General features: G+C 32.3%; 1 protein-coding gene across 1 annotated transcript in view; it reads right to left on the bottom strand.

Moving 5' to 3' along the window:
• LOC129971169 (glucose transporter type 1-like) overlaps positions 1-14,370 on the bottom strand; it is a 162,397-nt gene that overhangs the window by 104,424 nt on the left and 43,603 nt on the right. Inside the window, exon 2 of the mRNA XM_056084699.1 lies at positions 11,118-11,213. Within this exon, the coding sequence (XP_055940674.1) occupies positions 11,118-11,213 (96 nt within the window). The remainder of the gene's footprint in view (positions 1-11,117; positions 11,214-14,370) is intronic.

Raw genomic sequence — 14,370 nt, 5'->3', positions numbered from 1 at the left:
GACATATTCTAGAAATTTAATAACTTGAATCTTCAACTCCAAGGAGCAAATACACATATGTTGGATACGAGTGATAAAGTTAATGCTTTTTGTGGAAAATTGGAATTGTGGAGCAGAAATTTAAAGCAAAGAAATCTAACAATGTTTGCAAATGTGGATGATTGTACTAAAACTTACAAGGCTGAAGAAGAACATGTAAAAGTTGTTTTTGTAACCACTGAAAATCATTTAGCCATGCTGGCAAAGAATTTTAAAAAGTATTTTCTTGCTGACGACAAACTGATAGCAAGTTACGAGCGAGTTGGTTATTCATTTCATAAGACATCCGAAAGACTCTCAATTGATGAGAAAGAAAAAGTCATATACTTCAATACAAGTGGCGAAACTAAAAGACAATTTAGTAATAAGTCACTATTTGAATTTTGGGCAGGAGTAGAGGATGATTTTAATTGCACTAAAAACAAGGGCATTTCGCATTCTATTACCATTTTCAACATCCTACCTTTGTGAAACTGGATTTTCTGCTGTGGCTACTTTGAAAACAAAATATAGATCTTGGCAGAAATGAGAGTGGCTATTTCTAATATTAAACCTTCCTTCGAAAAATTTTGCTCTGCGAGACAAGCTCCAGGAAGTCGCTAATAATTATTAAATTTGTCTTAATTTAGTATGTTTTGATTAAGTAAGTTTTGATTTAATAAGTTTTTTTACTTTAATAAGTTATATGTCGAAATGTATTTTGCTTTCTAAGTGTATGTGTGCGTTCCTTTCAGTCAGTTAATCAATTGTTTTAAATAATATTTTCTCTTGGATATTCTTGAGCCCCCCCTTCTAGTGTGCTTGCGCCCCCCTAGGGAGGCGAGCCCCACAGGTTGAGAATCGCTGCCTTGTGAAAATTCAACATCAAAATTTATCGATTTTTGACTACTTAGTTGGGAATTGTTCTACTTGGATTTAAGCTTCAATAGCTTTTATGTTTCCAAAAATAGAAAACAAAATACTTCAAGGCACAGAATTTTAAGTTTCTAGCGTGTTGCTTTTATGAGTAATCATGTTTTAGCATCTAGAAACGGACAAATTGAGAGGCACTATTTTTTAATAGAGTTGAAATTCCAAATTTCGGCGCAGATGTATAAGTGGTTAATCTATGGAAGGTTAAATCTATATAAAATTTCAGCATTATAGATTTTTTTTATTTATCATATTCGAATGGATTTAGGTGGACAGATTAACCAGTTTCTTTTAAACAGAATTCATCCAAAATTTGATTAAAATTAATGATTTTGATATAAAGACCACATAACAAATTATCATCCTTTTACTTCGTTCAAATTTTTGTGTTTGTATGTTCACAGACGGACGGGTGTAATTTCAAATATGCTTTGTTTTGGTCTCAGACTGATCTTAAACGCGAAGATTCTGTTAAATTTAAAGGTTAATTTATTGAATACTACTGTTCTTTGCCCTTTATAATTTGTATACCTACAAATAAAAAAAAATGTTTAATCCAAATATTACTTCATTACTATGAAAATTACCCTCGTGTGGCATTTTATTTGGATAAATTCAATTTCATCTAGTTAATCAACTTTAACTCCTTCATTTTCTTTAATAGAAGAAAAATGCCAAATTCAATATTAGTAGCAGCACTGAAAACGATTTCAGTTTACAACAGTGAAGAAATATTGCTTAACATTATTTTTAAATTAATTTAAAAATAATTTTTTTTAACTAAAATTAAATTAGACCATCGAAAAAGTATTCTTTGAATTTTAAGATGTAAATGATAATATTTATTTAGTTTATATTATTTTATGTTTTTCCGAAAAATGCTATGAAGTCTAAATTTTATGTAGACATTTAGTCCAATGAATCAGTAAAATATTATTGACACTAAATTTTAATTAGAAAAACGTTTCAATATTCTGCGACCAAATCCCATCAAGTTTAAATCTTTGAATATCATTAATTTAAGAAAATCAATCTAGAGGAAAACCTCAATCCTGATTGGCACTTTTTTTTCAAGATGGTCAAAGGATGATGGTCTAAATTCGCACCTTTTTTTTTTTTTAAATAAAATAATGATATTCTGAAAATCGAATGTGTGTTTTAGAAACATTTTTTTCAACCCACTGAAAAAAAAACTTGACATAAAACGCATTTGTAGACATAAAATCTACATTTGTTGTTACAAAATCCCATATCTAATTTGATATTGTTACGAATCTGTGATGCTGCTTCCCAGCATAGTCGGTTCCATCATCAGAAAGACTGTTTTACAGTCATCTGTATTGGACGGAGTCCGGGTGTCGCGTCGGAGGTCCCAGAGCTTGGCGACCATTTGGCGATTCTGGCACCAAAATAGATTATACCCGAAACATCGAGAATTTTCCCACTCCGTCCATTAGGAACCGAGATACGCCTCGAAAGTTTTTGATCGGTTGAGAGGCTTCTAGCCCCGCCTCCTGAGACCTATAAATGGAACCAGTCTGCAGCTGCCGGAGGAGTAGTCGGAATCGACGATAAAGAACGAGTCTTCCAGAGATTAGCAGAGCAGTGACGGAGTCAAGCTAGTGCTGAACTAAGCTGTGCGCTACTGTCTGCAGTAGAGTCTTGTTATATGCTGCTGTGTGCACGTCTCGGCTGAAGATGATTGTCTTCTCTATGCTGTATATAGTTGTTGTCTTTGTGCTGTTCTGTCTTGTCTTCGTGTAAATAAACGTCGTTGTTTTTTGTTCTACTGCCACCTGCTGATTGAGCCACACCATATAACTTCCACTATCTAAACGAATCCGGAAATTTCGTAACAATATATTTAAGTCATTGTGTTTTTGAATTATCGTGTTAATGTGTTTCTGAAAGCATATACCTACAAACAGTTAACTTTTTGACCTTTTGTTAACTTTTGTGCACTTAAAATATTTTCTGAAAAGTAATTAGAAACAGAAAAAAATTGAAAACAAAAAAATAGAATTGAAAAAGGATTTTTTTTTTTAAATTTTAAAATTAAAACATGAATTTTTTGCTGTAATATTTTAGATAAATCGTCAAATTTTGGTTAATTAAAATTTTGATTAAAGTTTTAAAAAATTTCTCGATGGTGTATTTCCACCTCCAAAGTATTTATGTGCAAAGTGTAGTAACTCTTAATCAATCGGCTTGACTAGTAGAGTGCCAACACACACATACACATGCACACACTATTATAAATAGTGATATTGCTGATGGTTTAATACCAAGAATGAAAATTAAGGAATTATGAAAGAAAAATTAATACCAAGAGAAGAGAAAAAATACCATATGTGCAAAAATGAAATATTTAATTCACAAAATTTTCTGAGAAACTGATTAATATTTTATAATTTCAGACGAGTTATTATATTATTAATTTTTAAGCCTTTAATTGTTGCGGATCTTTTTATCTTTTGTAATATAAAAATTAATTAATTTATGAACAATACTTAGAAAAGCAGAGTTATAATTTTATTTTATCAAATTACAAATACTCAAGGCCCTATAAAATTTTATTTGTTGATGAATGTTATGAGAACATTATTTCAAACAAAAAAAAAAAGTATGTCTCTAAAAAATGGCAATGGAAATCACTCGCATAACAACAAAGAAATTCATCACACAACTTTAACCCCTCAGTCGACTCTTAACAATAATCTCATTTGCGCATCCCTCATTAAAAACACACAGATCTAACGAACTCCAGACTTTTCCTAACTTTTTCCACATTCCTCTAAATTCTGGAGTTCCACTCTTGCCATCGCATTTCACTCCCCCTTCCCCCTCAACCATTCTAAAAATAGAAACACTTTTTGGAGGAGAAGAGGGGGGTGGTGTAAAAAATAATTCGATAGGACAACAGTGGTCGAAAGGCATATCTTCAAACAACAAAACCAAAACAAAAGGCATAACTAAAGAACAAGGCGAACTAGCAAATGAATGGAAAAAGGCAAAAACCGTCGATCACGATTCCGCCGTGCCGGATAAAAACGGACGAAATTAGGAGGATGCAGAAGGGAGGGGTTCGGGCGACCGGAGAAATAAAGTTGCAGGAGAAGAACACAGAGAGGAATTCCTTTCCTGCAAGATTACTCTCTGGGATGTGGAGGGGTGCAGCAGTAGCAACAGAAACGAAATCTTTACCATAAAACTCGGAAAATACAGAGCTTTTGGGGGAGGAAGAGAAGGAGCGGATGCCGGTGGGGGGGATGGAATTGACGTCACTCCCGTTTCCAAGGGGAACGCGCAGGCGCAGAGGCTACCTCAAATGTCAGAGTTCACTAGGATTAAGGAATGCCCACGGGGTAGGGGCTGGCAGACGATTCACCTGGCCAGAGAACACCCGGAAGGGGGGAGGATCTCTAGCAGTGGCGGTAGGGGGGGTTTCGGGGAGGATACATAAACAACGTGGTGTCACTGCCGCCCGATATTTTATAAAATGTCAATGCTTCTCTTACCGGTAGCGCTTGCAAGAATAACTTCCGTCTTGCATTCCAAGGAAAAGATTGAAAAGCTTGCTGTTTAATATTTTTGAGGAATATATTAGAGTTAATCTGTGAAGAAAAGAATAGGGGCGAAAGCAATATGTAATTTTGTATCTAGATATGTACTAGTGGATAAGCTGGATATCTACTATTATAAAAGAGCTTCAGGAGTAATGGCATTAAGGAATGTACCTCGTCGTACAGTTTTCAAGACTAGTTATAGTACTGCCAAGTTACGAGTAATTTTTGAAATGTATATTCATTTTACTGCGTTATTTTCGTTTAACTTTTAAATTCAATAATTATCTCTATAAAAATGTATTTTGATATCGTAAAATACATTTGTGTGGATTTTAGTTTTTTATGTAGCTCGAAAAAGATTAAAGAGCATACGAAAATAATGTTTCATAAAAGGAAAATAATGAATTCAGTTGAATATCATCAAAACAATATATACAGCGCAATTTTATATTATTTGAAATTTTGAATACGATTTAGCACAAAAAATTTGTGAGTAGTTGTTCTATAGACCAATTGGATTTTATGAATATTTTTCAATGAATTAAATAAATAAATAAGGAAGTAACATGTATTTATAACAATAAAGTCTAAAATCAAAATCTACGCTAGCAATCATTTTGTAGTTTTAATGTAATAGCAGAATTACGCAAAATTTAAATGCAAAAAATTTACTTGCAGTTTTAATCAATCATAGAACAAAAACAAAATTCTATAAAAGATATAATTATAAAAAATTATAAATTAGTTCATTATTTTTCAATATAAATAAAGTGAAAAAAGTAAAATATCTGAAATAATTAATGGTTCTTCGATTTCTAATCTTGCAAATGTTCTAAAGAAACTAAAATCTTATTGTTAAGAAAATCATTGTTTTGAAATCATCTTGCCAGAGCGAAATTGCGAGGCTACGTAAAATATTAGAATTTTCAGCTTTTAATTAATTCCATGAAACAAAAGAAAACATTTTTGTGTTTCGGAGTTAATACAAGCATAATTTTTGGAATTCAGAATGTATCTTGCAAAATGAAAAAGTGACGCCTTAATGCAGTGTAAGACAATGTGCTGTTAGATCACATGAACTGCGTCGTTATCACGTGACAAATGTTTATTCACTGTTGAATCGCAGTGTCAAATAAGTGATTGTTGAATCTTTTCTATGAAACAGGGCCAGTGGTTATTCGTCATCATAAATATAATAGAATCTAAAAATTATTTTTTTCTGAACTTAAATACTAGACAAAATTACTCATATGAAATTAGAATTAGATTAAAATGAATCATGATTTCCTTATTAATCTATGAAAATATCAAAATATTGGATTGCCATTATTAGCATAGAAGTATTCAAAATTTCATCATGACAATAAATCATTGAAATGTCAGTTACAAAATTAATACTTTATACACAGGAAATAACTCAAGTTAAATAAAAACCCAACAATTTATAGGTTTTATTTGGCAAGAAAAAGTTAAAATAATGGAAGATGTTTCAAAAGATAAGCAAAACTCTTGATCACGAAGTTATTAAAATAATATGAATAAATTTACTTTGCAGTTTTTGACAACTAAATATTAGAACATTCGCATAATAAAAATTTAAAATTTAGAAGTTAAAATTTAACAATGCAGAATATCACTAACCTAATCAATCTCCTAAATTTCTGCTTACATTAACTTTAACTAAAAATAATTCACAAAATTAGCTAAAAATCTTGAACACCATAAAAAAAAATATAAAGAAGAAAAGACTTACAAAAAAGATTCTTTAAATTTGTAAATTCCAACCGGCTAAGTTAAGACCCATAATCTATTTAATTACTTAAAACAAAACAGGATTAATAGTCTTCGTTCTACTTCAGCGGAATTGTCTAATCAATTTCTTGTAATAAAAAATGGCGCCAATAAAACGCTAAATTGTTCTCGAAACATTCCAAAAACAAATAATTAAAAATAAACATGAAAACAAAATGAGAAAAAAAAATCGTCTGCATTAAATTGACTCCGAATAAAACCCAAAGACAAGATGGGCCGCAAAAGGCGATCGTTTTCATTAATTAAAGTCCAATTCATTCGTTGAAAACCATTTCTCTTTGGAGCCCAGAAGGTAGCCCGAGGCTGGGACCATTTTTCTTCACTTGGTTCGAAAAGAGGGGAGAGCAGTGGCGTGATCTTTCACGATATTGCCGACAAGGGAGAAAATGACTTCTAGGCAAAGGTAGCGAATGAAAAATAAATCTTGGGAGGAAGAAGAAGTTATTTATTCTGATGTGGCAACAAAATCGCTTCTTCCGGAAACGCAGCATAGCAGACACGTTCCGCGGCAAGGGTTTATTTTTCTCTGCTTGTTCCGGATCTTTTTTTGGGGATTTTCTGTCTTCCTTATGCTGCGTGTCTGTATGTGTTCTTGCGTCTAAATTCGCGAATTCGATGGACACAATTGTTTCCTTTTATCTGGAAAAAAGGAATTGCATTTTCAAGGAATATATGCGATTTGGAAAAAGATCGATTTGTGAAAGCTGGTTTTGACAAGGTTTTGCGAAGGTTAGATTTTTGATCGAATACTAGTTATATCTGAAATTTTATCATTCTTTATTTTGCGGGACATGTAAAAGCGCAATTATTTGGACAGGAAAAATACTTTTATCTGCATTCAAAAGATAAAGGAATACCATTTTATCATTAGCAATATTTTAACTTAATAGGACTTAGTAATGCCATGCTCTGCTATTGCTCTCTTCTAGATGTAAACAGTCCTGAATAACATTTCATTATATTTAGCAGTAGCTGACATTTTTTAACAGAAATAATAATAAATAACAAATTTCAAATTATAATAAATAACATTCTATTTAAGAATAATATTTAAAACGAAATTTAATTTTATGGGTCTCTTTCTATTCTTGAAGATACTAAGAAACATTTATGATGCAACTCACCAATAATTCGGTCGCTTTTAGCTTAATGTATGGCATTAATTTCAACTCTCGGTGTTCATAATCATCCATATACTGTATACTTACAACAGTATATGTACCATATACAGTAAGGACTCCAAATTTTTCAGAAGACAAATAATTACTATACAGTCAAGCATAAAGGCTAAGAGAAATGTATTCTATAGAGAATATATGACAAACTTGTGACATACACGTTTTGGCTTCTCTTTTACTATTTTACTTTGCATTTCAAAAGATATGCATTCTTCAAATTATTGCAATTTTCTTGTAATTTATTTTTGTCATTATTAAATAATCATATTAAATTTTTCTTTTCTATAAAACTTTATCTCTAACCTTTTCTTCAATTTTTAACACTAAAATACTGAGTTTCCCCAAAAGGTTTCAAGATATTCTGTATGGATTTATCCGAGTATTCATAGAGAAAATTCGAACAGTACTTCATTAGAACAAAAGATAATAAGATATTTAATTTTTTATCTAATTGCGCTACAGCAATAATAACAAATCATTCTGTATCTTGTCATTGAATCCATTTTAAGATATTAGATAAGGGAAACTCATTTTGGGCATTTTCAGTGGTTGTGGAACTGTTAAGTCCTCCACTGCATTTTTCATATGGCATTTATTCGGTTGTTCAGGGTGTTCATTAATTATTGTCGGGGTTTCCGTACCTCATAACTTTCGAATAAAAAATATTACGCAAAAACCGATTACGTATTCGTAAATTGCAACTCAAATAATTTTACGTGACAACAATACTATATTAGAGCATTTGCAGTTTGGGTAATTATGACGTCATAAATAAAAATGGCAACCTTGCAAGAAAAAGCAATGTGTGTATTGTGGTTTTTCGAAACTAAATCTGTCATAACCACTCAACGTCGATTCAGGACCACGTACAAGAAAGATCCTCCTTTGGATAATTCTATCAGACGCTGGTTAACACAATTTCAGGAAACTGGTAGCGTTCTACACCGAAAGGGAGCGGGAAGACCGAGCACTTCGCAGGAAAATGTTGATCGCATCCAAGAAACGTTAACTCGCAGTCCACGAAAATCAACGAGACAAGCAGCTGTGCAGTTACATATGCCGCATACGACGATATGGAATGTTCTCCATAACCGCCTTCATCTGAATGCCTACAAAGTGCAAATTGTGCAATCCTTACACCCGAATGATAAACCGCGTCGTTTTGAGTTCGCTGAACAAATTTTGACTCGAATTGAGGATGATGAAAATTACTTTCGGAAATGGTTCTTCAGTGACGAATCCACTTTTCATGTGTCGGAAAAAGTGAATAAACATAACTGTAGAATATGGGGCTCGGGAAACCCGCACGATTATCGAGAATTGGAAAGAAATAGCCCAAAGGTGAATGTTTGGTGCGCTTTATCACATACTGAAGTTATTGGACCTTTCTTCTTTGCTGAAACAACAATAAAACTCCGTGACATACCTTGACATGCTGGAGATGTATGCGGTTCCTCAGATGCAGCAACATCAGCCAGATGTGATATTTCAACAGGATGGTGCACCCCCGCATTGGGGCCTGATTGTACGTGACTCTTTAGACGAGAATTTTCCCGACAGATGGTGTGGAAGAGGTGGACCAATCCCATGGCCTCCTAGTCCACCAGATATAACACCGCTGGACTTCTATGGGGGTTTGTCAAGAACATTGTGTACAAGTCCCCTGTGTCCTCCCTTGATGAACTGAAACGCAGAATTGTTACTGCGATCCAAAATGTTACCCCATAAATGCTAGAGAACACTTGGAGGGAAATCGAATTTCGTCGCGATGTGTTACGAGCCACGAAGGGCAGCCATGTTCAAATTCATTAATCTTTTTAATATCATTAATAAATTCTTTGAGTTGTAATTTACGAATACGTAATAGGTTTTTGCGTAATATTTTTTATTCGAAAGTTATGAGATACAGAAACCCCGATAATAATTAATGAACACCCTGTATTTATAAAATAAATATTCCTACAAATGTATGAGATAACAGCCTACCAACTACAAAGACAGCTGTTAAAACTTTGGTAATATTATCTTTTCGATACTATTTTTTTAGTGACAATGCCTTTTATCTGTCTTTTATTTCGAAAACATTCTGTTTATTTTTATAAACTCTTCATCTCTATACGCAAGTATACTTTTTTAGTACATTCAACTTATCAAGATTTACAATTAAACTCAAAGGACAAATTTATTTTTAGAATCCGCTATTATTTCATGCTACTTTTATCTGAAAAATAAAATAGCTGTCAAAAAAGTTTTAAAATTACTTTTTGAGAAAAAAAACTAAGGAAATTTCATGCATAAACCTTTTACTTGTTTCAACAAAGTAATGAAAGAGTCCAGCAACTCCTCTGCAATTGATATTAATGAAAAATTGTTTCAATATATAGCAATATACTCTGCTAAACTGACGAAGCATTTGAAATATCAAATGTAGTTTATCATTTAAATTGAATTTTTACTATCAAATTAATTAATGGTAATTAAAATTAATTTAATTACCATTGTCGTGGTTAGTTCGTGAGTGCTTTGAATAAATAGGCAAATAGAAAACTTAACAACAAATTTATTGCAGATTCGTTCGAGTTACTCTGCTCAGTAACTCCTTCTCCAAGAGCCAACATTTTAATTTCACTCGCGCTAGTTGTCTAGCGCCATCTATGAACGTTTATTTCCTAACGCTTCAAAATCCAATCACAACAACCATTAAATTTTAAAAATTGGCTATTTGATGTAAAATAAGATTCAACATTATTTTATGTCGTGAAGAGTTTAAGGAACTCTTTCCAAATAACATGGAAATTATTTTCGCCTTGATGATTTTCAGACATTGGAGGAAATTTTGATTCAAAAAGAAGAAGTTGTTCGTCTGCCGTTTGGTTGATTATCAGCTGCTCAGTTTGATAAAAATTGGTGAAGTTTAAAACAATATTCTCCAATAAGAAAATTAACATATAAGCCATATTTATTATACTGTTAAAAATCTGTAATATTGCATTCCGGCTATGCATCATCATCTCTGAAAAGGAGGATTTACATATTCTTAAGGAATGAATGCTAAATGACCCAGAACTTGTTGACCATTTGGCAATAAAAATGAAGAGTCTAGAAATTACTAGCCTTTATCATTATCTACAAAATAATAGATTTTTATACAAATAATAAATCTTTTTCCTGTCCATAACTCGGAAAAGTTCGGGAGAAAATTCATCTAGCAGTGCTCTAGACATGCAAATAATTTCTTGATATTTCTAGATTTTCAGTCATAATTTCCATATTTCTAGTAAAATTGGGATACCATTACATAAACTATTGTTTAATAGTTTATTACATTCTGTTCAATTTTTGTAAATGGGTTACCGATAATGTATTTCATCAGTGATTATTTACGAAATAATGCATACGTCTTATCATAAATCTAAAACGAAATAATTTCATATTACTTTGAGAAATATTACATGTAATAATCTGAATATATATATTGCGGAAACACAAAATACAGATCAAAATGAAATATCATTTGCTTTTGTTTAAATCTTAAAATTTGTTTCATATTCAAATTTTGGCGCAAATGCAGAGAAAGTTTTCGCCAAGGTGTCCGAAAAAGCAATATTACCTTCTGCGGTGCATTGATGACGGCGGTGTTGTAGCCGAACTGCACCATGCCAAGGACGGCGGCGAAAATGGCGAACACCAAACTGCATGTCAGTCCCTGAGAAAGAAAATTATAAAGTCAGATTATACTTCAGAGATATAAACATATAATTTATAAATGTAACGCAATAACAAATAAATTAAGTGACTTTTAATATATTACTTGACCCATTAATTGGGCATTGTAAGCTTCATTATTAGGCACGTGGTGATCCAACAACAGGACAGGTTTAAGCCTTCTAGGGGCACTTGGACAATGCAAGTATCACGGCCCAGTTTTATCTCACCTTTCAAAATAAGTTATTTTTTATTGTTTTTAATTTGGTTTATATATAAACATTTTTAACCTCTTCGTCGCCCGTAACGCGTCTAGCACGTTCAAGTGAAGCTTCAGCAGGGTAACGCGCTTCAAGCGTTCTTCTTACTTTAAGACTTTTAAACGTTTAAAACGCTTTGTAAATGTTTTGTTTACTTGTTTGACTTTTAATTTTTGTTTGCTCTAATCTGTACAGAGATATCTGTTCTAATATATTGCACTATACAAAGTATATATACTAATATAATATAATTAGTATACAGAGATATATACTAATCCGTACAGAGAAAACAACATTACATGTGGCGAGAAATGAGAGATACTCTTTAAGCAAGGTTTCCCTATATCTGTCTATTGACACCTACGAAATACTGTAACAAGCACTGATGTTAAGAACCATGAATTGAATCATTTTGATTAAACAAAAGTTATTTATCAAAATAAGATTTGTATTTAAATTCATTAAGACATATATCTTAACGAATTTACTTTTATTTGTTATTGTGTTACATCTCTGCATCTTTTTGGAATTTTTGTGAAGAAGTTTTCTATACCAATAGAAATTGTAGTCTATAATAGTGTGAACAAAGATTTTCTTCTATCCTAATAATAAAGGTGTGTGTGTGTGTGTTCAATTCCATTTTAAATTACATAACATATTTATTACTTGAATTCACATTTTATTTTATAGAATCACACGTCTATTTTTAAATGTATTCGTAGATTTTTAAGAGAGTTCTTTTTCTCGTTTTATCTTGGAATACATTGGTATTTCCTTCATTGCAGCATTCAATGTATGCTCAATTTGTCAACAACTCTGAATGAAAGTGCTACAAAATCTTTCATTTTAATGAAATTTATTATAATCTTTTGTTATTAAAGTACATTGTGTTAGAAACAACAGATATTGAAATTATTTAGCTGAAATTGGATTTTTTTCATTTCTTTCACAGCCTTCAATCAAGCTTTAGAGTTTTCGTTTAAAATTCCGTAAATGCCCTTGATTTTAAATTAAGGCGACATAGAGGCAACTAAACGCTTGCACGAATGAGTAAGCAGAACAATTTCCTAAGCTCTAATTGGACAACCTTTTAGCCAATCAAAACAATTAAGAGAGCGAACTAATTAAGACAGAAACGATTAGCTTTTCTTCATGCGAATAAGAATTCATAAGAATATTCTAGAACTGGAAGGAAAAGTCATTAACTATGAGCGCAGACGATAAATCACCTAAAAGAGTTAGAAATAAAAATTGGAAAATTTTCTTTTTTCAATTAATGCAGCAGCAGCTTATGATGACAATTGGAAAATCGAATATTCATTAACCTTCAAAATGCGAAGGAAACTTAGAATCTAGGGCGAAAGTTGGAAAAAAAAGTGGTAAAAGATAAGTTGAATTAAACGCCTTTTTTTAAAAATAATTGTGGAAATGTAGCGAGTTTTATTCAAATTCTTTAACATATAAGTAATTAAATACGCTAAGTCCTTTGGTGAATTAAATTTCACTGGAGCATAATAAAAGTTATTAACTGAAATGAAATGTTTCCCGGAACTATTTTTTATGAGCAGTATTAAAGAATTATACCACTTTCTCCAGTAAAAATATTTCAAGAAAAACACTGAATGGGTTTTGAATTAAGCTTGTCATTCTTACTAAAAGGTAAGAACATTTGCTTCACGAACTAGTTAATGTAATGGAAATTTTAATTAGAGTGCGTTACGGTTAAAAGAATATGTAATCTGGCTCTGATGAGTTCACGGATGTGACGTATGAGTTGAGTAATATCAGACGAGTCTATTTTGATAATTTAGGAGCTAGACATGCCAAATATAGACCGACAGATGGTCAACTCCTCACTGCATTGGGTTCAAAATTTGGCAGCTGTCTACACTATAGATGTTAATTCTATGTGTGTTGAATTTTATTTAGCTAGTTCTCTTCATTTTATAGCTATCATATTAACTTATATTCGAACAGCCGAAAAGACGTACTTCCCCTGAGTAGATTCTGCACAAAATTTGACAGAAATCAGCAAATTTGGTGTAAGTAACCGTACACCAAATTTCAATCTTCTAGCTGAAACCGCTGTTTTGAGTTATTTTTATCACAGATAGATGGACGTTAATGTGTTTTTCGAACTCAGGGAGTCTAAACCTCAGTCTAACTCAAGAGTCGAATTTTTTGTTGATTACAATTATACTTTCTCTGTACTATGTAAGTAAGTAAAAAAGTAGGAGAAAGAAGTAAATTATGAGAAATTCAAGATAAGCGGAAACCCGTGGATCGGCGAATCAATCACATCCCTGTCTACTTGTATGTTGATATTTTGCAATACATCACACATCAAGTTACAGAAGTTGCTATGGGTCAAATCCTAGTATCCGTTACACGATTGGCGCGATTTTAAAAAATCTCGCCAAAGCCTAAATGACGCGTTGGTGCTTGTCGCCAAACTGTTGCCAACGCCGAAATGACGTGTTTACGAATAAATGTAGATATAAGGTTGTAAAAAGTAAGAGTAAACAACTACAGATTGCAAAATTTATCGCTCTCCCAAATCTCGCCAATGTCGCCAAATCGTCCTCGTAACGGATACTAGGATTAATCCGTTGCTATGTTTGCAATGTTTTATTTCCTCTTATAGTTGTAACTATTAATCCTATTACAATAAACAAGTTTCCCTACTTATTTCATGACAAAGCTCAGCAGAGTTGGCATTTCAGACAGTACATATCATATATCAACAACCAAAATCTCAGTAATTATATTTCGCATGCTCGTGACTGCATCCAGTGACCAATATTCCCATAAAGCCAAATCCACAAGATGCAGCCAAAACACACAATATTCCCCACAAGTGTCCCATTAGAGACTTGGATTAGATCCTCAAGTGCTGAG

The sequence above is a fragment of the Argiope bruennichi genome, chromosome 6 (genome assembly GCF_947563725.1).
Source record: "Argiope bruennichi chromosome 6, qqArgBrue1.1, whole genome shotgun sequence".
NCBI lineage: Eukaryota > Metazoa > Arthropoda > Arachnida > Araneae > Araneidae > Argiope > Argiope bruennichi.
Note: the sequence above shows the minus strand (reverse complement) of the source record. Positions and strands in the feature narration are given on the sequence as shown.